This window comes from Nerophis lumbriciformis, linkage group LG20 (assembly GCF_033978685.3).
Source record: "Nerophis lumbriciformis linkage group LG20, RoL_Nlum_v2.1, whole genome shotgun sequence".
Taxonomy (NCBI): Eukaryota; Metazoa; Chordata; class Actinopteri; order Syngnathiformes; family Syngnathidae; genus Nerophis; species Nerophis lumbriciformis.
Window position 1 is genome coordinate 25,096,549 of NC_084567.2, and position 22,452 is coordinate 25,119,000.

At 41.4% G+C, this 22,452-nt stretch overlaps 1 protein-coding gene across 5 annotated transcripts in view; it reads left to right on the forward strand.

Moving 5' to 3' along the window:
* Window positions 1-22,452, forward strand: part of pam (peptidylglycine alpha-amidating monooxygenase) — a 109,886-nt gene that overhangs the window by 66,721 nt on the left and 20,713 nt on the right. For 4 of the 5 annotated variants that reach the window (XM_061980635.1, XM_061980633.1, XM_061980636.1 and 1 more), the window contains 9 exons: window positions 7,937-8,212; window positions 9,518-9,647; window positions 12,370-12,486; window positions 14,102-14,174; window positions 14,333-14,543; window positions 17,268-17,471; window positions 17,878-18,002; window positions 21,778-21,874; window positions 21,986-22,030. In XM_061980635.1, the coding sequence (XP_061836619.1) occupies window positions 7,937-8,212; window positions 9,518-9,647; window positions 12,370-12,486; window positions 14,102-14,174; window positions 14,333-14,543; window positions 17,268-17,471; window positions 17,878-18,002; window positions 21,778-21,874; window positions 21,986-22,030 (1,278 nt within the window). The remainder of the gene's footprint in view (window positions 1-7,936; window positions 8,213-9,517; window positions 9,648-12,369; window positions 12,487-14,101; window positions 14,175-14,332; window positions 14,544-17,267; window positions 17,472-17,877; window positions 18,003-21,777; window positions 21,875-21,985; window positions 22,031-22,452) is intronic. The other variant, XM_061980637.1, reaches the window with a different exon arrangement.

Consider the following 22,452-nt stretch of genomic DNA (forward strand, 5'->3'; position numbering starts at 1 on the left):
TCAGCACAGGCACTAAACATTAAGCTTCAACAGCACCTGCATGAACAAATCCACACAGGCATGGTTACACTGACAGCAGTCAAGAAGAACAATGCAGCAAAATAAAATACATTAATGACGATTTTCACAAGTCTGATTCTCAAGTAACCATGAATTTGGCTTTTTTTTTTAATTGCCTTAATGTATCAACATTAGTGTATATGAGAAGGGATCTTATTCCAAAACTGGACTGCCCTAACTGAGAAGGCCGACTATTTGCCAGTAACTCCCGAAAATATTAGAAAAAATAAATGCATTATTACTTCGGTGCCCTCCCCTCCAGTAGGGGATGAACCTACGCAAGCGACAACCAGTTGCACGGCAAAGCTGCGTTGGTGTGCACGTCTAAACAAATCATTGAGTTGCATTAACAACACTTCCCTTCTTTCCTCAACCGCCATCGTTTGCTCGGGATGTAAAGCTAACAATTTAAATAAAGATATGGTTGCTCACAGAGCTGGCCAAAAGCAGGGGTGCCCTAAGTACAGACTAACTTAACATCAACTGTGCACCGAGGGACCCCGAATCCATCCACTTCTCAAAAACAGGCCAACATTATGAATGTGGTAATGTTTTATTTAGCCAAATTCCATCCATCCATCCATCCATCCATCCATCGTCTTCCGCTTATTTGAGGCCGGGTCGCGGGGGCAGCAGACTAAGCGGAGAAGAGACTTCTCTCTCCCCAGCCACTTCATCCAGCTCCTCCCGGCGGATCCCGAGGCGTTTCCAGGCCGGCCGGGAGACATAGTCTTCCCAACGTGTCATAGGTCTTCCCCGTGGCCTTGTACCGGTTGGACGTGCCCTAAACACCTCCCTAGGGAGGCGTCCGGGGGTCATCCTAACCAGATGCCTACACCACCTCATCTGGCTCCTCTCGATGTGGATGAGCAGCAGCTTTACTTTGAACTCCTCCCGAATGACAGAGCTTCTCACCCTATCTCTAAGGAAGAGCCCCGCCATCTGACGGAGGAAACAAATTTTGGCCGCCTGTACCTTTGATCTTGTCCTTTCAGTCATAACCTACAGCTCATGACCATAGGTGAGGATGGGAATGTAGATAGACCGGTAAACTGAGAGCTTTGACTTCCGGCTCAGCTCCTTCTATACCAACACGGATTGATACAGTGTCCGCATTAAAGCAGACGCCCCACCGATCCGCCTGTTGATCTCACGATCCACTCTTCCCTCACTCGTGAACAAGACTCCGAGGTACTTGAACTCCTCCACTTGAGATCTCCTCCCCAACAAGGAAATGGCACTCCACCCTTTTACAGGCAAGAACCATGGACTCGGACTGCGAACCGATCCAGTGAGAGCTGTAGATCCTGTCCAGATAATGCAGTTAAGACCACATCATCTGCAAAAAGCAGAAACCTAATCCTGCAGCCACCAAACTGGATCCTCTCAACGCTCTGACTGCGCCTAGAAATTCTGTCTATAAAAGTTGTAAACAGAATGGGTGACAAAAGGAAACCCTAGCGGAGTGCAACGCTTACTGAAAACGGGTTTGACTTACTGCTGGCAATGTGGACCAAGCTCTGACACCAATCATACAAGGAGCGGACCGCCACAATCAGACAGTCTGATACCCCATTCTCTCTGAGCACTCACCACATGACTTCCTTTGGGACACGGTCAAATGCCTTCTCCAAGTCCACAAAGCACATGTAGACTGGTTGGGCAAACTCCTATGCACCCCCACCTCTGGGCCTGGCTCCAGAGTGGGGTCCCGGTGACGGAAATGTGAGTGCTCATTTTTTGTTCTTCATAAAGGCCTTCGGGCTGCTCTTTCTCTGGTCCGTCACCTAGGACCTATTTGTCTTGAGAGACCCTACCAGGGGGCATAGCAGCCCCCGGATAACATAGCTCTTAGGATCATTGGGACATGCAAACTACGATACCACCACGATAATCTGTTAGCTCATAAAGGAGTTGGCCATAGTCATGTGTCCTATATATACTATGAGAAGTATACTGTGTTACTTGTAATATATTCCTTTTGTGCATAATCAAATTTGTTCCACTTGTTTACACTTTATGATCACACTTGGCAATGGCGTATTTTTAGTCAGCCCTTTGTCTTTTGTAAATTTTATGTTATCATAGATAAATTGTTTCATTATGTGAACCTGGTTTCGTGTGCTGGCAAGTTATGAAGTATTTGCGATTCCAAATATGCAGAGATCCTGAGGTGGTAGCGTGCAGATAATAAGATTCTTTGCTTCAATATATAAGGCAACGTTAACACAAACTGGTGCTAACTTAGCTTAGCATGAAGATTAGCCAAGTGAAAACATACGTAGAGTGAAACAAAAAAACAAAACCAAGAAATAAACCGTTGTTTGTAACGAACAGCAAACAATGGACCAGAAACTAAGACAAGGGAAAAAACAAAATAGAAAGGGGAGTGATTAGAAGCAGAAACAGGTGAGGACGCTAATTGATAAACAGAAAGCAGGTACGGCTAGTTAGCCACCTAGCAACAATGAAACGTAACAAGTATTGAAAAAATAACAGGCCACTAAACTAAGAAAAGTAATACTTAACACAAACACAGAATCTAACCTGGTGTGACAAATCATAACAGTTACCCCGTTCAAGGGACAGATTCCAGATGTCCCAAATCAGAACAAAATGTCCTTGAATCCATCTGTCGGTGGCGAATCGAACATCGCCGCACCTGGCGAGGCGGGTGTCCATGCATTGGCCACGTTTTTGACCGACAAGAAGGCGGACGTGAGCAGCGACAGAACCTCAGCAGCCGATGGGCTTTACGCCCAAGTCCTGGGTGTCGTTGCTGATGGCGCAGCGGGAATCGATGAATTGGCCACATACGTGGCTGACGAGGGGGCTGACGTGGGCGAGAATATTTTCTCAGCAGCTATTGTGGTCCACGCCCAAGTCTTGGGAATAGCTGCTGACAGTGCGGAGAGCATCCATGAACTGGCTACATTTGTGGCCGATGAGGAGGCAGGCCGTGAGCGCCTGACAGACGCCGTTGCGCCAGGCAAGCAGACCGCTTGGCTGACTGCGGAGCCGAACACGAGGCAGGAAGCGTGGTCGGTCTCAACATGAGATGAGGCAGGAAGCGGCGTCAGACCCGCTAGCGGCGTCGATCTCGCGTGAGACGAGGCAGGAAGCAGTGTCAAACCCACTTGAGACGAGGCAGGAAGCGGCGCCAGACCCGCTCGCGGCGTCGGACTCGCGTGAGACGTGGCAGAAAGCGGCGTCAGACCTGCTTGAGACGAGGCAGGAACTGCAGAGCTGGAGGTGAGCCTGGAGCTGAATGCAGAGCTGAAGGCGAGGCTGGAGCTCGGCGTAGCACAGGATGCGGCGGCCGGGCTGGGCGTAGCGCAGGAGGCGGCGGCCGTGCAGGAGGTTGATGTCTTGACGAATGAGGAGCTGGTGGCCTTGCAGGAGAGCGCAGTACTCTTTGTTCCTCCTTTGTAGGTTCCTTAAAATGTCTATGTAAAATCCCAACGGGGGTTGTCGTGGAGACAAGAAGAGAAAAGCCAGTGAAATGGGCGGAGCTTGTCTCTTAAGTGACAGTGCTTGAGACCAAAACAAAAATTGTCCTTGCTTGGAGCCTCTGCCACAGTCTCTGCCGCTCTGTTGAGGAAAAACATTTTTTCCAGTGGCGTGACGTCATCTGAGCACGCCACAGACACTGGAGGCATGACGTCATCATGACGGGGTTGCAGCGGGGTGTCGAAACCGCTGAAGACAGCTCTCGCTCACGTCAACGAGCAGGGGTTGGCGGATGGGTCGGCGACGTGGCGTAGTCGCTAGGCCAGTGTTTTTCAACCTTTTTTGAGCAAAGGCACATTTTTTGCGTTGAAAAAATCCGGAGGCACACCACCAGCAGAAATTATTAAAAAAACGAAACTCAGTTGACAGTAAAAAGTCGTTGTAGCAATTGTTGGATATGAATTCAAACCATAACCAACCATGCATCACTGTAGCTCTTGTCTCAAAGTAGGTGTACTGTCCCGACCTGTCACATCACGCTGTGACTTATTTGGAGTTTTTTTTGCTGTTTTCCTGTGTGTAGTGCTTTAGTTCTTGTCTTGCGCTCCTATTTTGGTGGCTTTTTCTCTTTTTTTTGTATTTTCCTGTAGCAGTTTCATGTCTTTCTTTGAGCGATAATTCCCGCATCTACTTTGTTTTTATCCTTCTTCGTGGGGACATTGTCGATTGTCATGTCATTTTTGGATGGACATTGTGGAGGCCGTCTTTGCTCCACAGTAAGTCTTTGCTGTCGTCCAGCATTCTGTTTTTGTTTACTTTGTAGCCAGTTCAGTTTTAGTTTCGTTCTGCATAGCCTTCCCTAAGCTTCAATGCTTTTTTCTTAGGGGCACTCACCTTTTGTTTATTTTTGGTTTAAGCATTAGATACCCTTTTACCTTCACGCTGCCTCCCGCTGTTTCCGACATCTACAAAGCAATTAGCTACCTGCTGCCACCTACTGATATGGAAGGGTATTGCACGGTTACACTGCCGAGCTCTAGACAGCACCGACACGCAACAACAACACATCATTTGCAGACTATAATTACTGGTTTGCAAAAAATATTTTTTACCCAAAATAGGTGAAATTAGATAATCTCCCACTGTACACCAGACTGTATCTCATGGCACACTAGTGTGCCGCGGCACAGTGGTTGAAAAACACGGAGTAGACCGGGACCACTCCGCCATCTGACCCAACGATCCACTTTTTGACACCCTCTGGACAATAACGCTTGCCCTCGGCTTCCATCTCCAACAACTTTAGCCGGTTTCACTCCATTAGTCCTTCGAAGAAGAGGTCCTCCTCGAAATCGCTTAAATGTGTCTGGTCCATTCTGTCGTGTGCTGGCATGTTGTGAAGTATTTGCAATTCCAAAGATGCGGAGGGCCCCAGTCAGTAGGCAGATAAGAAGATTCTTCACTTCAATACCCTAGGTAACGTAATACAAACTAGTGCTAGTTTATATACTATAAAAATGGGAACCATTATCTCCCTGCTTGGCACTCAGCATCAAGGGTTGGAATTGGGGGTTAAATCACCAAAATCACCGCTGCTGCCCACTGCTCCCCTCACCTCCCAGGGGGTGAACAAGGGGATGGGTCAAATGCAGAGGACAAATTTCACAACACCTAGTGTGTGTGTGACAATCATTGGTGCTTTAACTTTAACTTTTTAATTTAACTTTAGCGTACCATGAAGATTAGCAAAGTGAAAACATAGGTAGCGTGAAACAAACAACTAGCAACAAGAAAACATAACTAAGGGAGCAAACGAGCATTGAAAACATAACACAAACACAGAATCTAACCTGGTGTGTCAAATCATAACATTTGGCTTTTTAGATCGGGGCTAGTACCTCCCACCAGAGTTCAAGCCAGTGATATCAGCAAACAGATCTGGAATTAAGGTCAAAACCTGTGATTGGGAATAGCACAAAAATGGTCCAAAAACCTTGACTCGCTACAGAGATCTTTCAATTCAAGTCCTTCTTCACAGGAAGTGACATACAACACTTTATGTTGGTAAATGAGACAATAGCTGTGTTTTAATTTGTCTGCTGCATCCTTCCAAGAGCCCAGCCTATGCAGTCTAGGAAGTGTGGGTACTGGAGCTGCGGCTGGACCTATGTTAATTGGAACGGTTTAGCCTTTGCAATAATTCCTGGTTGTGTCATTGCGGTCGTGCAGAAAATGAGAGAAAAGATCAATCCAACAAAATAGTAAATAATGAAGCATAAGTTGGTTTAGATTTATCGTGTGTATGTATCTCCTGTTCAGAGACAAATCTTGTATTTTCAAACATCCATCCATCCATTTTCTACCGCTTGTCCCCATAATACAGTGGATTACTTTATTACTTTATACTATAACTAACCTAACTTGTACAGCATTCTGGTCAACTTTGATATTAGATATTCAAAGCGCTCACAGAGAAGCGAGAACCCATCATTAATTCACTCCACATTCACACCTGGTGGTGGTAAGCTACATTTGTAGCCACAGCTGCCCTGGGTTAGACTGACGAAAGCGTGGCTGGCAGTTTGCGCCATCATTCATTCACCAGTGTGAGCGGCACTGGGGGCAAGGGTTAAGTGTCCTGTCCAAGGACACAACGGCAGTGATTAGAATGGCAAGAGACCTGCAACCCTCAAGTTTCTCGCATGGCCGCCCTACCCACCACGCAATGCAACCCCATTCAAGATTCAAGATTGTTTATTGTCATATGCACAGTTAAACAGACAGTTTGCCGTACAATGAAAATCTTACTTTGCTAGTCCACCCTTCAACAAGTCACACGGTACTTAGCTAAAAATAAAAAATAAAAATAATGCACATTCTGATTGACAGTCAACAGTATAAATATGGAGGTGACATTTGGTCACAGCAGCAGTTAAAGTGTCTTCAGTGATCAAAGGTGAAAAGTGTCTACAGTGATGGTTCACAGTTTGGGGCTGGTCATGGTAGCTGTCTTTTGTTCAAAAAGACAAAAGTAAAACGGGGGGGGGAGCTAGCATTCACAAGTTAGCATTCACAAGCCTGATGGCCTGTGGGTAGAAACTGTTTATCAGTCTCGTAGTCCTGGATTTCAGGCTCCTGTATCGTCTGCCTGATGGTAGGAGGCTGAAGAGACTGTGCTTGGGGTGTGTACTGTCCTTTATGATGTTGTGTGCTCTCCTGGTGGCCCTGGTAGAGTACATGTCCTGTAGTGAGGGGAAGGCTGCTCCTGATATGTTATATATTACACTTTTATTATAATATTTATGCATTAAATCATTCTTATTCTTAACTGGAGGGACCATGATTCTCTTAATAAAGCAAGGAAAGTCATTTTAAAGTAATTCTAATTTAGTAGTAGTAGTATTTTATGGAGAAATAGTATGTTAGTTATTAGTTTGTGTTTAAATAAAATTGACTATCAGCTTTGCAAACTCACTTGATGATGTAGCAGTTGGACATACGTACCCTCAGAAACACGTTGAACACAATCCAGATGATGTTCCAGAAAGACAGAAGTATTCATGGTCTTTCTTTTTGGAATCCAGTAATACAGTAACAGTAATTTAGCATGTTTTACAGTTAAAGGGAATAGAAATGTCTTCTGTAACTATTTTTTAAATTAATTATGATTAATCCCTTTGCTTCACAATTAAAAAACAACAACATTAAAATCCTGTCATAAATGTTTGTACTTTCAACTGTACTTGTAAATAGTAAAAGGGAACTGTGTTTTTTGTGGAATTTTGCCTATTGTTCACAATCATTATGAAAGACATGACGACGGATGTATTATTTTAATGAATATTGTCTTCGAAATACAAGTCAGCTTACTGCGGAGCCAATGGGAGGTCCTCTATTTCGCCCATAAAATCCAATAGGTCTGTATCGCTTTTGCTGGCACTTGGCGACATTGAGGAGGGTGGCAGGGTGGCAGGAACCCCTAAATGCTGCACTGTTTAGCCTTCTCTGTTTTACTTATGTCAAACTAATTAACTTATACTTTGAAAAGTGTACAGTGGAGTAGGTACTGTCCATTTGGGAATGTTTAAGATTGTATGATGATTAACTCCTAGTGTCGTTGTGGCTTGTGCAGCCCTTTGAGACACTCGTGATTTAGGGCTATATAAGTAAACATTGATTGATTGATTGATTGATAGTGCACAACCACACTGTTTAAGTGCTTCAAATAAAGAGTTGATTTAGATTGGATGCATGCCATATATTGAACAATACATTTCATAAAATAATTTCCAGTATTCAATGAAAATATTTTTCCAATCAGCTGACTAACTCTTCAAACTTGCCCTGTTTAATAAATCTGACTAAAGCCTTTCTTTCTATCATTTCATTTTCATTCTTTCCTTCCCGTCTCTCTCTGTATGTGCAGGTGACCTATTTTCTCTAATGTCCAAGCTGCTAGGCCAGAGCAAGGATGTAGTACACATTCCTAAGTACAATCCCAGCGAAATACAAAGTGTCCAACCTGAGTTTGTTGCTCAGATTCATAGCTTAATACAGAAGAAAAACCTGGGCTCTCCCAGTGCTTCGCTAGTCTTCCAAACCAGCAGGGACCCTATTTTCACGAGGAACAGAGTGCATAAATTCCATCAGCTTGAGGCCACTCCAAAGATACCAAAAAGCAAGCTGCCATCTCAAAGACAAGGTGGGTGTAGGAAGCCATTATTTGTCAGTTGTTTCATTGGTCATATAAACAAACCTCTATTCTGTGTGACTGTTTGTATAACTCATTATAGTTGACCACATTTTAACGTCTGCATTGTGCTCAACAGACTATTCAAAGCATTTTGAGTTTTTGTATGTAGGTAAAAGGTCTTGTGGATTATAATTGGGTGTCCTCAAAGTGCATTCCATCAATCATTGATTCATGATGAGTCCTGATCATTTAATAGCTTCCATTCACTTTTTAAAACACTGATAAGGCTATACAAAATTGATTTGTCATGGTGAGAAAGCTTTTCATTCAACATCAAACCTTCTCTTAAGCACTGTCAGAGCTATGCAGCCAGTGGTGGTGACGTACCTAATCATAGTTCATTATATTCTTCTTTGCTACCAAAACCTCTTTGTTCTGTTCTGGTTCATTCCTAAACATGCTTTTTTTTTGATGCACTGTTGCTTTAAGCATTGGCTTTTTTATTGCAAGCCATTGCACACTTGCTCAACCCACAGTACATTCACAAATATATTGAAGTATACAGTTGGAAGTAAGTAATTATTTTCTATTAATTCATGTGATCTCCTTCTGTGATCTGATGGACTGTATCATTGATATCACTGCATGCAGTTGAATCTGCATCATTTTTTTTATTTTTCAATATCCCAGTAACCCAATTAATATTTAAATTCATCTTTCAAAGTCCTCCATAAAGTTGAACTCATCCAAAGCTCTATTGCACGCCTCCTCAGTCTTTCTTGCCACGATGACCACATCACCCCTGTTTTTCAAGAACTCCACTAGCTGCCCATCATCCCACAGAGCATCCAGTTTAAGATGCTTCTCCTGACCCACAAAATCCTCCACAATCATTCCCTTCTGACCTTTTCACCTCAGTTCCCACACTCCTGTTAGAAACCTCAGTTGCACTAACAACCACTAACTGTCCCCTCCTCACATTACCCAACACTGAACCTGGGGGGACCAAATCCTCTCCATGTCACAATCCCACAACTTTAAAAAGACCGTTAAAAACCCATCTCTCCAAAGCTGCTTTTAAAACAGAACTAAACATTTTCCAATACCATGGTCTCTTTCCTTTTGTCTGTTTTATGATGATGTTAAAACATTTTTATTTTTGATTATGTGTGAAGTTTCTCTGGGTATCTTTTAAAAGCGCTATATAAATAATTTTTTTATCATTATTAATAATGACCAGGTATTTTGTTCTCTAACAATGGAGAGTAACTTTGTTTTGTTTTGTTTTGTTTTGTGTGTTGTTTCTACCTTCAGATGTTCATCTAGAGCAGAATCCAGTATGGCCACAAAGTGATCTCCAGCTGGGACAGGTGTCAGGACTTGCCATTGATTCAGATTCCAATTTGGTCATTTTTCACAGAGGTGACCACCACTGGGGGCCACAGTAAGTTGCTGCAAATTACTTTCAGGATCCTCACAATTGTTGGTGTTTTTAATATTAAAACCTTGGGTATTATATTTTTTCCTAAAAACACCTTGTGGTCTACATAACATGTAATGGTGGTTCTTTGGTCAAAAATTTTAATAGATTCTTTTTTTTTTAACAGACCATCTTGACTGTCTCTGTTTCATGTGGGTTTTTTTCGATATACTTATCTTCCTTCAGGCCAAACCCCCTTCAAATGTGTTTTTTCTCTGTCAGCCATGTTGTGGTTTTTAGCACTTCCATATCAAGTCTACTGAGAGATATAAGTTAGAACAATACCCTACTTTTTCATCAGAATTGGTGAGGGCAGCACGGTGTAACAGGGGTTAGTGCATGTGCCTCACAATACGAAGGTCCTGAATTCAATCCCGGGCTCGGGATCTTTCTGTGTGGAGTTTGCATGTTCTCCCCATGACTGCGTGGGTTCCGTCCGGGTACTCTGGCTTCCTCCCACCTCCAAAACATGCACCTGGGGATAGGTTGATTGGCAATGCTAAATTGGCCCTAGTGTGTGAATGTGAGTGTGAATGTGGTCTGTCTATCTGTGTTGGCCCTGCGATGAGGTGGCGACTTGTCCAGGGTGCACCCCGCCTTCCGCCCGAATGCAGCTGAGATAGGCTCCAGCACCCCCCGCGACCCTGAAAGGGACAAGCGGTAGAAGGTGGATGGATGGATGGTGACAGCAGAGGATTTTAGCATGCATGTGTAGTACGAGCCAGTCTGCCCCACAACAAAAGGATAGAAAAATACAAGGAACTTATTGACTACAACTGGATAAAAAATGGCAGACTCCCCCCATAACTCTTCAGGTAAACCTCTACCATGGGGATATCCGCTGACTTAACTTAGGCAAATTACATTACTAAAGTTTCAAATTCCAAAAAGCTGGTTTGGAGCAGGTTTTGAAGAAGGCGAGATTGTTTTATTATTTACCGCTATGCCTCCATGGTTTGATTTCAAATTTTCTGCATGTATGGGGATCCCAAATACACAAAAGCAGCTAAGAAACCTTGATTTTGCATTGTGGGGCCAGTTTAAAAGCAAGGTCTAATTGCAACCTAATGACAAAAATAACAGGAAGTTAAATGATTACCTCTGTCAACTGTCAAATGACGCATGATGCATTGGACTATTACTGGTGCTGTATCTCTCAGAGCCACACTGTTAAAAGCTAGTTCTTCTCAAATAGTGGAGAAGGCCCCCCTGAATGCAGCTGACATAGGCTCCAGCACCCCCCGCGACCCTGAAAGTGACAAGCAGTAGAAAATGGATGGCTGGATGGTACATGTTGAAATTGTGGTATTTTGGGGGGCCAATAATGGATTCAATTTTAATTAATTAATTTGTGGTATGAGCCGCGTCACAGAATCAGAGTATGGTAACTTGAAAACCAAAGTACACCTCTATTATAATTATTAGGAATTAATTGGATGGGACACGCCCATTTAAGCTGCAGGCCAAAGGCAAGGCCAAGCTAGTGGGGGCAAAGTGTCAGGGCATAACATGGTTGTAGAAGACACAAAAACTGAAACAACAACAATGTCTGCATATTGTCTAAAACATTGTACAGGACCCCCACCCTAGTAGTAACACAGCTCATGAAAACAAAACGTTTGTACTTTATGCCTAGCAACATCCCTGAAGCACACTACGACTCCACCTGTCTAAATTCTGTCTCAGTCAATTATCGCATTGATTGGTCATTTACATTGACCATATGGTGAAATGTGGGGTTACCTAAGCACTCTTCTACTCCTAATTGCATGAATGTGTGCGTGCGCTAGCTTTTATAGGTCTGAATCTTTTTGTACGTACGCAGATTTGTGTTTCTGTCAAAGATCTTTGCACGGGTCCGCCATTGTAGTCCAACGTTGTAGTCAATAAGTTTGTTCTTTTTCTCTATCCTCTTGTTGTGGGGCAGACAGGCTTGTACATGCACTCCTCCGCTGTTGCCATTACTAATACAAAGTAGTGTATCGTTTTGAACTTACAGGTGAACTTTCAAAGATTAGAATAACGTGCAAAGGTTTGTTTATAACAGCAATTAGATTTACAATGTGAAACTAATACATGACATAGGCTAATAAAATGCAACTCAAAATATTTCAAGCCTTTTAATACAATTTTTATGACTATGGCTTATTGTAGCTTTTGAAAATTTTGAATTGAAAATCTCTGAAATATTGGGGTTTTCAAAAACGGTAAGCTGTGATCATGAAGATTATTACAAATAGAGGCTTGACATACCTCACTTTATATGTAATGAATTTATATCACATATTAGTTTCACATTAGAAGTTGAGTTGCAGAAATTGATAAACTTATATTAACATTTTTGGAGTTTCACCTGTATATCTGTCAGTAGACTCCAGAAGGAAGCGCTAAAAACTACAACATGGCTGACGGGCAGAAGACACAGTCAAAGAAGATGCACATAGATAGGACTGCCCACAAAAAACGGCGCATCCTGAAGAGACAGTCAGAAAGTGGTTTGAAGTCGGTCTGTCAAATTGTAAGACTTTGTAAATCAATCAATCTCAATCAATCTTTATTTATATAGCCCTAAATCACAAGTGTCTCAAAGGGCTGCACAAGCCACAACGACATCCTCGGTACAAAGCCCACATATAAATATATAAATATAAATAAAATTATAAAAAATGTTTGTCTTGTTTTTAAGTTCTTTTGACAGCCAAGCTACATACCAGCAGAGGTTATCTGGCCCCATTCAACAGTCTACTATTCTGGTTGTGAACAGTGACAATGGCAACATCCTCAAGGCTTCTGGGAGAAATATGTAAGTATAATGTAAATAAAAGCAGTATTGAAATATCAAGGACAATATAACATATAGCCAAAACGTGCAACGACTCATAACCACATTCAAACATAGAGAATTAGGTCTTTGAAGAGCCTAACGTGCATTTTATGTTTTTGTAACTCAATGCACAAAAGTTAATTGGTTGGTCCACCACTTCAACCCATTCAGGGTTGCTGTGGCAGTGAACACTATTCTGCTTGTTACACAATCCATTCACCCATTAGAAATATATTAATGCTGGTTATACAAGGCTGTTACTGTTACTGTTACTTAATTGGATGACAGACCATCACATGTGCCAATCTGGAAATTGCCTCAAACTATGTTCTGATCCGGTCTACATACTGTACAACACCATCCCAAGCCCCCAAAACCTATACCAATGGTTGAGTAAAGAATAGCTATGTCACTTCTGAGGTCATCCAATTCCCAGCCTACAGCTAATCCTCTACACCTGTATGTAAGTCAGTGACCGTGCGCTGATGAAGATGACACCATGTCCGAGTCCTGAATGGTGGTGAGCATAAAAGTTTGAAGCAACTAATGCTAACCCAGAAGCAACACAAGCCCATATCAGAGTCGACCTAAATGGACAGCTGAAGTTCCTTCTTGAGATCACGACAACTTATTTCCCATCAGACCTTATGCTATGGTCTGCTGTCACAAAGTCTTATCATGTTGGACTGACAGTGCCATGGGAAGAGGGGATGGATGAAGTCTGCCTTCGAGACAAAGAGAGAGAAATACACAGAGCATTCAGCCGCATGCACACAATCCGTTTGGAAAATTTACACCAAGCTAATGAAAGCGAGACTTGACACTTGAACCTCCACCCAGGGCTACCACTCTCAGGTCCAAACTGAAACAAAGAAAGGCCCTGAAAGATTTTGTGGAAGAGGCAGAACAAGGCAGTTTTGGCAATCTCTTTGGCTTTGGAAAGCGAAGGGTCCTAGGGAGGGCACTGCTTCACCACTCAGAAATGTTCTGAGATTATAGGAGCCACAAATCTTTGAAGGGTACCTTTAGGCTGCCCAATTGCACTGGCAGAAGTATGACAGACAAGATGCTCTGCATGTGGTCTTGTACGCACAACTATTATAGATAAAAGTAATTGGAACAGAAATGTAACGTCAGGCAGCAAAATTCTGGTCCCAGTATTGACCCCTGTGGTACACTGCTGACTATGTCTAGACCGCAAAATATGTGTTTCTTAATGCCATGAATTAGTTCCTGTTGGTTAAGTAGCTTTTCACCCGGTTCAAACCATCACAATGATGCGATACCCTAGTAATTTGTTAAATTAGATTGCCTTTTATTGTCAAATCCACGCATACACCAGATGCACACGAATCTAGACTATTTCGAGTAGTAATCTCTCAATCCTTGAGCAAGATCATTAGTGTGTATTAAATGAGCTGTTAGACGGAATGTCAAAATCTGCCATTATTTACAGTAATATAAGTCCTGCTATAGAACACATAATCAGTAATGTCCTCTGTATATTTACAGTGCCATTACAACGTCTGTATTTATAGCTATTACATTCTGAATTATATCAACTATATATATTTTTTCTCCTCCAATCTTGCAGGTTTTACTTACCCCATGGAATAACAACAGACAAGGACAATAACTATTGGGTAACTGATGTGGCTCTTCATCAGGCAAGATTATTTCACCTTTTTAATATTCAGACGAATCTGTTTTCAGATACACTTTATTACCGTTTTTTATGTTTGTAATAATGTTTTATGAATAATATATATTGTAAGGTATATACTGTAAAGTAAGCAATAACTATTCTCACCCATACACTCATCAGGTTTTAAAAGTGAGCAGTGATGGCAGCGATCAAACTTTGCTGTCCCTGGGAGAGGCTTTCACGGCAGGAAGTGACCATAACCATTTCTGTCAGCCCACTGACGTGGCTGTCGACTACGAAAGTGGGAACATTTTTGTGTCCGACGGCTACTGTAATGCTAGGATACTGAAGTTCTCCGCTGATGGCAAATACCTCTCTGAGTGGGGAGCTGGTAGGCCAATTGCTTGACACACACACACATACACACACGTGCAAACACATACACATCTGTATTGGTAGTAGTGGTTGCATGGCTTCAGATTTTTTTTTAAATACTCAAACGTGACGAAAGTCAAGTTGACTTAGACGCCATTTATATTTTTCCATGTTATAAACAAAATTAATTGAAGGTGCAATGCTTTGCAACAATCTTTATTCACTATCAACAGACAAGTCATGCACAGGAATTACATAGAACAGTTGGTATATCAACAACAAGCTTTGAATCAGTTTTAACATTAACTTAACTCATTATGAAAAAAATACTTTTCTTACCTGATGGCACCTTACTTTTGTGTATTTGGGGTATGTCCCGAAAATTTAAAATCAAACCGTGGAGATATTTAAACAAAAATCTTGACTTCCCTCATACTTCCTCCAACGAGCTGTTTGGAATTTGCTTTGTCTTGTGATGTTGTCTGTCCTGTGACGTCAGCGGATATATCCATATATGTTAGAAATTTACAGAAAGATATTTGTACTAGTCCGCCATTGTAGTCCAACGTTATAGTCAATAAACTGTGCTGTTGCCGATACGCTGTTGTAATACAAAGTAGCGTATAGTTCTAACTTATATATGTCAGTAGACTTGATATGGAAGCGCTAAAACTACAGCATGGATGACTGGGAGAAGACGCAGTCAAGTGGAGGCATGTAAATAAGACCACCCACAAAATGGCGCATCCTGAAGAGACGGTCACAATGCGGCTCAAAGACAGTCTGTAAAACAATATATGCTAAATTTTGACCAGAGAAACAGCTTTACATGTGTAGACCACAAGGAAGTGTTTTAAATATAGACAAAAATCATAACATGACCCCTTTAACATTCACCTGTTATATACCCTAAATTCTACGGCTGCGGAGAGGTAACATTTACACTCTAGTAATGTGTCAACTTGCATCATCTGCAACAGTAAACACCAAGGTTTACTGCCCCATAACCGATGCTGCGTGTTTAAAAATAGGTCACTTATTCATGTTAAAAACACAAAAATCTGGAAAAATTGACAAAATCATATGAATTTAAATCCAAGTCCACCCTCTTCTCTTTCTTCAGTTTGAGTGTCTGCCTGTTTGTTGTTGAATTTAGCCAATATACTAATTATCTTGGTGAAGCGCACCATTTCACCACAATAACTTGTCAGTGTCGACTCTCCTGCTGTCTGGTGGAATGTACCCGTGCCACATTCTGTACCCAACCGGTGAATGACCACGTAAAATGCAGCACACTCGCAGCACAGCTGCAACGTGAATGCACCCATTGCAACATCAGTACAAAAGAAAATATGTTTAATTGATTTTCATATGTTCAATTTTAATTCATGCCAAACAACGTAGTTGACCCCCCAAAATACCAAAACAAACAACAAATGGTTGCTGTGACAAAAAGTAGTGAAATTACAAGACAAACATAGATAGGAGAGAGACACTGTATGAATATAACAAAAATGTGTTAGCTATACAACACTTAAACGGTGCACAAGGCTCAACAGACAGAGTAAAAGGTACTTTCAAGGACATGAAAAAACAAGGAAGAACTGGAAGTAACCGTAAGAATAGCTCACAAAAACGGAAAGGTCGGAGCAAGAAACAACAAGCATAATCATGGCCTTGTCGAAGACAAAGACCACAAGGAAGGCTCATCAGCTGAAATAGAGCAAACTCAGCAATAGGCTAATCGTGGCTTTTTACTAGAGATGTCCGATAATGGCTTATTTGCCGATATCCGATATTCCGATATTGTCCAACTCTTAATTACCCATACCGATATCAACCGATACCGATAAATACAGTTGTGGAATTAACACATTATTATGCCTAATTTTGTTGTGATGCCCCGCTGGATGCATTAAACAATGTAACAAAGAGAACAACTTCAACTCAAGTTATGGAAAAAAATGCCAACACGGCACTGCCATATTTATTATTGAAGTCACAAAGTGCATTCTTTTTTTTAACATGCCTCAAAACAGCAGCTTGGAATTTGGGACATGCTCTCCCTGAGAGAGCATTAGGAGGTTGAGGTGGGCGGGGTTGGGGGCGGGGTGCAGGGGGTGTATATTGTAGCGTCCCGTAAGAGTTAGTGCTGCAAGGGATTCTGGGTATTTGTTCTGTTGTGTTTATGTTGTGTTACGGTGCGGATGTTCTCCCGAAATGTGTTTGTCATTCTCGTTTGGTGTGGGTTCACAGTGTGGCGCATATTTGTAACAGTGTTAAAGTTGTTTATACGGCCACCCTCAGTGTGACCTGTATGGCTATTGATCAAGTATGCTTTGCATTCATTTGTGAGTGTGTCAAAAGCCGTAGATATTATGTGATTGGGCCGGCACGCGAAGGAAGTGCCTTTAATGTTTATTGGCGTTCTATACTTCTTCCTACGTCCGTGTACACAGCGGCGTTTTAAAAAGTCATAAATTCAACTTTTTGAAACCGATAACGATAATTTTGAAACCGATACCGATAATTTCCGATATTACATTTTAAAGCATTTATCGTCCGATATTATCGGACATAACCTCCTTGCTGAAGCTAAAAAACCTGTTCACTTTAATGGATGGAACTTTAGTGTCATTGCACTTAAAAAGTACAACAAAATTAAATTTTTAGTACAAACCCATTCAAGATACTTACATCATTATACGGGATGAATATTGTTGGCATTCTTTTTATCTAGGCTCATCAGACAGGAGGAGGCATATACCATTTCGGATCCCCCACAGCCTGGCATTTCTCCCCAAGAACAAGGAAGTGTGTGTGGCTGACCGGGAGAATGGACGCATCCAGTGTTTCACAGCTCAAACTGGGGAGTTTGTCAAGGAAATAAAGAAAGAGGAGTTTGGTGGCAGCGTTTTTGCTATCACCTTCCTCCCTGTTGGAGGTGAGTTCATTGACCAAGCTGACCAGCAATTACTGACAGTGGTCAGATTTCATTTGTCACTCCATGGTTTTTGTTTAGCTTGTCAACAAATCAGATTTTACAGTAAAAAACAGATGTTTTAAAAGGCACTCTATTTCAATGTACATCAAATTTGTACATTGGTGGGACTTGTACGTGGACCCTTCCCCTTCTGTTCCCCAGTCTCACGTTGCCCTGATTATATATTTGAATTATGTGGTGGCAGCTTGTCAACTGAGGACAATTTGAAAGAACTATGGTATCTCCCCATGAGAATTTTCCTGTAAAAAAACACTGCAAGTAAAAAGAGTTACCTTTGTAATATTTATTATGTTTGTTGCACATCCTTTTTGTCTGTATGTGTGCGTGTGTGTGTGTCTGGGTCTAGGTGAAGATGGCCTTATCTTTGCAGTGAATGGGCTGTCTACGTATGGACGCTCCACTCCTCTGAGTGGTTTTGCAATAAACTATTCAACCAAGGATATTGTGGATACCTTCATACCAAAGAAAGGGGTAAAGAAACATTCATATATTTACAAATAACTGTGTATGTCTTACAAATGTTATATTACTGTATACACAATCACATACACAATGTTTCCATTTTAGTTGTAGGTATAAACCGTTTGAAATAATAGTAGATGAGGAACAGGTGTGCTGGCAGGGCAAGGAACAGAATGTAAAGGTGCTTTAACAGAGACCAGACAGCAAATACTGAGAAAACAAAAGTAGCAGGACAAAAAGTGATTATAAACAGAGGAAAAGAAGGTAGGTAGGTAGGTCTTTATTGTCATTATACAAGTACAACGAAACTTTGTTTTCAACACAAACCCGTTCAAGATTAGACAAACAAACAGTGTACACGGTTACAGAACAGAAACGCTGATGGGTCACCACAAGGCGCCCCCCGTAAGACGGGAAAAGGTAAACGCTGGGGAAGGATGAGTAAAAAAATACAATCTAAACTGGGCTCCTAAGGGGGCCCAGTCTGGAGTGGGAAAAAACCTCCATAGCAAAGCACATATTACAACACGCATCTCGAGATATCTAGCAACATAGGGGAGGGAGTGGGGGCAACTGTGGCAGGCTGCAGCTCTTCAGGCGCTGCCTAGCCATCCATCATCCCTAAGGGATTCGCGTCAAGGGCGTTGGATGGGGGGTGGGGTATGTGTTTGTGGCGTATATTTTTTTGTGGATGCATGTGTGTGTGTAAGCCGGCCGCGTGTCTCTGTTCCGCGGCCTTGGTGTCGTGCAGTCGCTAGTCAGTCCAAAGTCAACAACAACAGGTGTGTGTCCATGAGAGACAAGAAGGGACTTTGTTGTGTCTTCGCCGCACTGTCCTTCGGGAGAGTCTCGAAGCCAGGGAAACAATCCACGTTAGAATGTTTGGTATGCGAGTGAAAATAAAATTTGCTTTTCACTCTAAATTGTCTATGACTGGTCCTCAAAATTCCCTGCGGGGCAGACAGTCCGATGTTATCCAAATCACAAGAGTGTCCACAGTTCTTCCCGCATCCTCCAATCATTTGTGGCAGCTTTGGGGTACTTTGAAGACTGCCAGCAACTTCCAATTTGTCGACAAACCAGAGCAACGCTTACACCATTCAGCCGATGTCCCTTTGTCATAATTCCGAATAGGTAGATATCTTCACGTCCTCAACTGAAAGGGTCCCCAGGCAAGCGCACTCCTTCTTCTCCCAAGAGTCCGTTGTGTGTCCAGTAACAACCGCTCTGTCACGACAAACAGCATACTTGCCAACCCTCCCGGATTTTCCGGGAGACTCCGGAAATTCAGCGTCTCTCCCGAAAACCTCCCGGGACAAATTTTCTCCCGAAATTCAGGCGGACCTGAGTGACGTGTCGACAGCCTGTTTTCACGTCCGCTTTCCCACAATATAAACAGCGTGCCTGCCCAATGACGTTATAACTGTAGAATGATCGAGGGCGAGTTCTCGGTTTCTTATGTGGGTTTATTGTTAGGCAGTTTCATTAGCGTCCTCCCAGCGCGGTAACAACACACAACAACAGCAGTCACGTTTTCGTCTACCGTAAAGCAGTTCGTTTGCCGTAAACAGCAATGTTGTGACACTCTTAAACAGGACAATACTGCCATCTACTGTACATGCATATGTGACAATAACATCTAGGGCTTTTAGAGAGTGCAGTGCACAACTGCGCACACAACAAGGAGACGAAGCAGAATGCATCATCAGAGAGGGTGTTCAGCATGGTTAGAAAAATAGTGACAAAGAATAGAACAAGGATGGACAATTCAACCCTTAACTCAACAATGAGTAGATGAGTGTTATGTGTGTGTATATGTGTAAATAAATGAACACTGAAATTCAAGTATTTCTCTTATTTATTTATATATATATATATATATATATATATATAGCTAGAATTTACTGAAAGTCAAGTATTTCTTATATATATATATATATATATATATATATATATATATATATATATATATATATATATATATATATATATATATATATATACATATGAAATACTTGACTTGGTGAATTCTAGCTGTAAATATACTCATCCCCTCTTAACCACACCCCCAACCACGCCCCCGCCCCAACCATGCCCCCCGCCCCCCAACCTCACGAAATTGGAGGTCTAAAGGTTGGCAAGTATGAAACAAGTTCCTCCAAACCCAAGATCTTGTCAGTTTCGTTGAGGCCAGTTAAATAGTTCCAATGTTTAGATTTGGAGAGCAGTGCAAAAAGAGGCAACAAGAAAGTTAAGACAAGACAAAGAAGCAAGCAGGGGAGATATAGGAGAGGAAAGGGGAGCGTCCGCCCTCGATGAGTGCCAGAGAGAAATATCAATAATAATAACAGCAAAGAAATAACAAACACTGGGTTGCACTAAGGATATTATATCAGTGAAATGAGTGCAACTACACAGAACCCTGTCCTAGCCACGGCACACAGAACTAATTGAATCAGTAAAACACACAAAATCACTACTTTGCTACAATTGTTACTTTCTCAGTTCTCACTGTGAAACCCTTTGAGTGTCTAGAAAAGGGCTATATAAATCTAATCCAATATTATTACAAACAAACTTTCAATGCATGCAACGATTTTGGCTCACACGAAAGCTCACAAGAAAAGTTGTCTAAGATCATCCTGACGCGCCACGTTTTCACAAACAGTTGTACTAAACAGAACTTTAACGTCACACATAACAGCAAGGTGGTTAAAACAAAGTTTAATCTACAGAGCGCCTGGACTGATAGAGCGTTTTAAAACATAGTTATAGTTTTCATGACAGTGTTACTTAAAACTCCACGTTCTATGATGATCATCCAGCCAAAAGAATGGTGTCATGGCAAAGTCTGCCTCATTAGTGATGAAGTCCGCCTTCAATTACGACTTAAGAACTTTTCCCTGACTTACACGGGTGAGCGTATCCAGTCTGGATGGAAAAATATGCGTTTAAGATAAATGTGCGTTACTTCAAGCGTGTAAAAAAAAAAAAAAAAACACTTAAAGGGGAACTGCACTTTTTTTTTTTTTTTTTCCTATCGTTCACAATCCTTATGAGAGACAAGACAAAAGGTTTTAGTTTTTTTTGCTAACATATCCAAATCAGCTCATTCTTGGTGGCTAGCAATGCAGCTAATGGGAGCAATCAATTCTACCACTAAACCACTTGAAGAAGGCATTCACTCTTCCTTCGTACTGGCTTCTAGAAGCAGTAGTGCATCCTCCATTAATTGAAATTCAAAAAGATAAGGTTATGATTCGTCATTTGTCCAAAAATATTTGTTTTTGTTGTTTGTTACCAAGTCTGCCATTATTAGAACACACACAAGCGTTTTGTATCCGGAAGTAGGAACACATTGGAAGTCAGACGTGCACTGTTATGGAAACGGAAATAAATGCGCCGAAGAATTGGTTCCGGCAATAATTTAAATGACCAAAATACGGTAAATATTGAACATATTACATATTGTTATGAAAATGTCTGTTACTACATTATATAAAAACTTGCAGTGTATACATAACGTTCAACGTTAATGGAGGGTTTTGAAGTTGTTTTGGAGGACTTTGAATGCTATTAACCGCATCTTCCAAGCATTTTTTTTATCATTTGAAAAAAGCTCAGACCACATTCCAAGTCAAACAGAAATAGTCTAATAACATGACTATGTCGATAGTAATATACAGTAATTATTTACAGTTTGCATAATGTGATTCAGGATACAAAATTAAATACTACTGTATGTACACAGCTGATGGTTATATAGTGGTGAATCTGTTTTCAGGATTTTAAAATGCCGCATGATATTGCTGTAACCAAAAATGGCAGCATCTTTGTGGGAGACGCAGGCAGTAACACAGTCTTCAAATTTACCGCTGAGAGTGAGTTCCATTATGACATTTTTTATTCTCAATTCAGAACCCTTTTCTTGTAAGATTACACATTCTCTATGCTTCTACGTTGTCTGAATTGCTTTTGTAATCTTATTACAGAGGCACATCGCTCAGTAAAGAAAGCTGGAATTGAAGTTCTTGAAGGTGAGTTTTGAGTTTTGTCTCTTAATTCCATATTGAAAAGCCACTTCTGAATTGTACATGTACTAATTCTAAGGAATTTACACCATCATAAATCTGTTACTTCTGATGACATTATCACTACTAGAGGTGTAACAGTAGGCCATAAATACAGTGGTAGCTCAGTTATTATAAGTAATCCTTTGTGAAAACCAAATCATACGAAAAACTGAAAAAATACATATATAGAAATAATTTAAATTAAAATAACAAACGTATAAACACAAAAACAACAAATTTTTTAGGAAATAATTATAGTTTTACATGCAGAAAACAATGTAAAATACATATAAATGAGGAATGCAATGGATAAATGAAGATTTAACATCACTTTTACCTTTATTGAAGACTCTTGTTGGCGAAGACAGAGATGAGAGGGGGAGAGG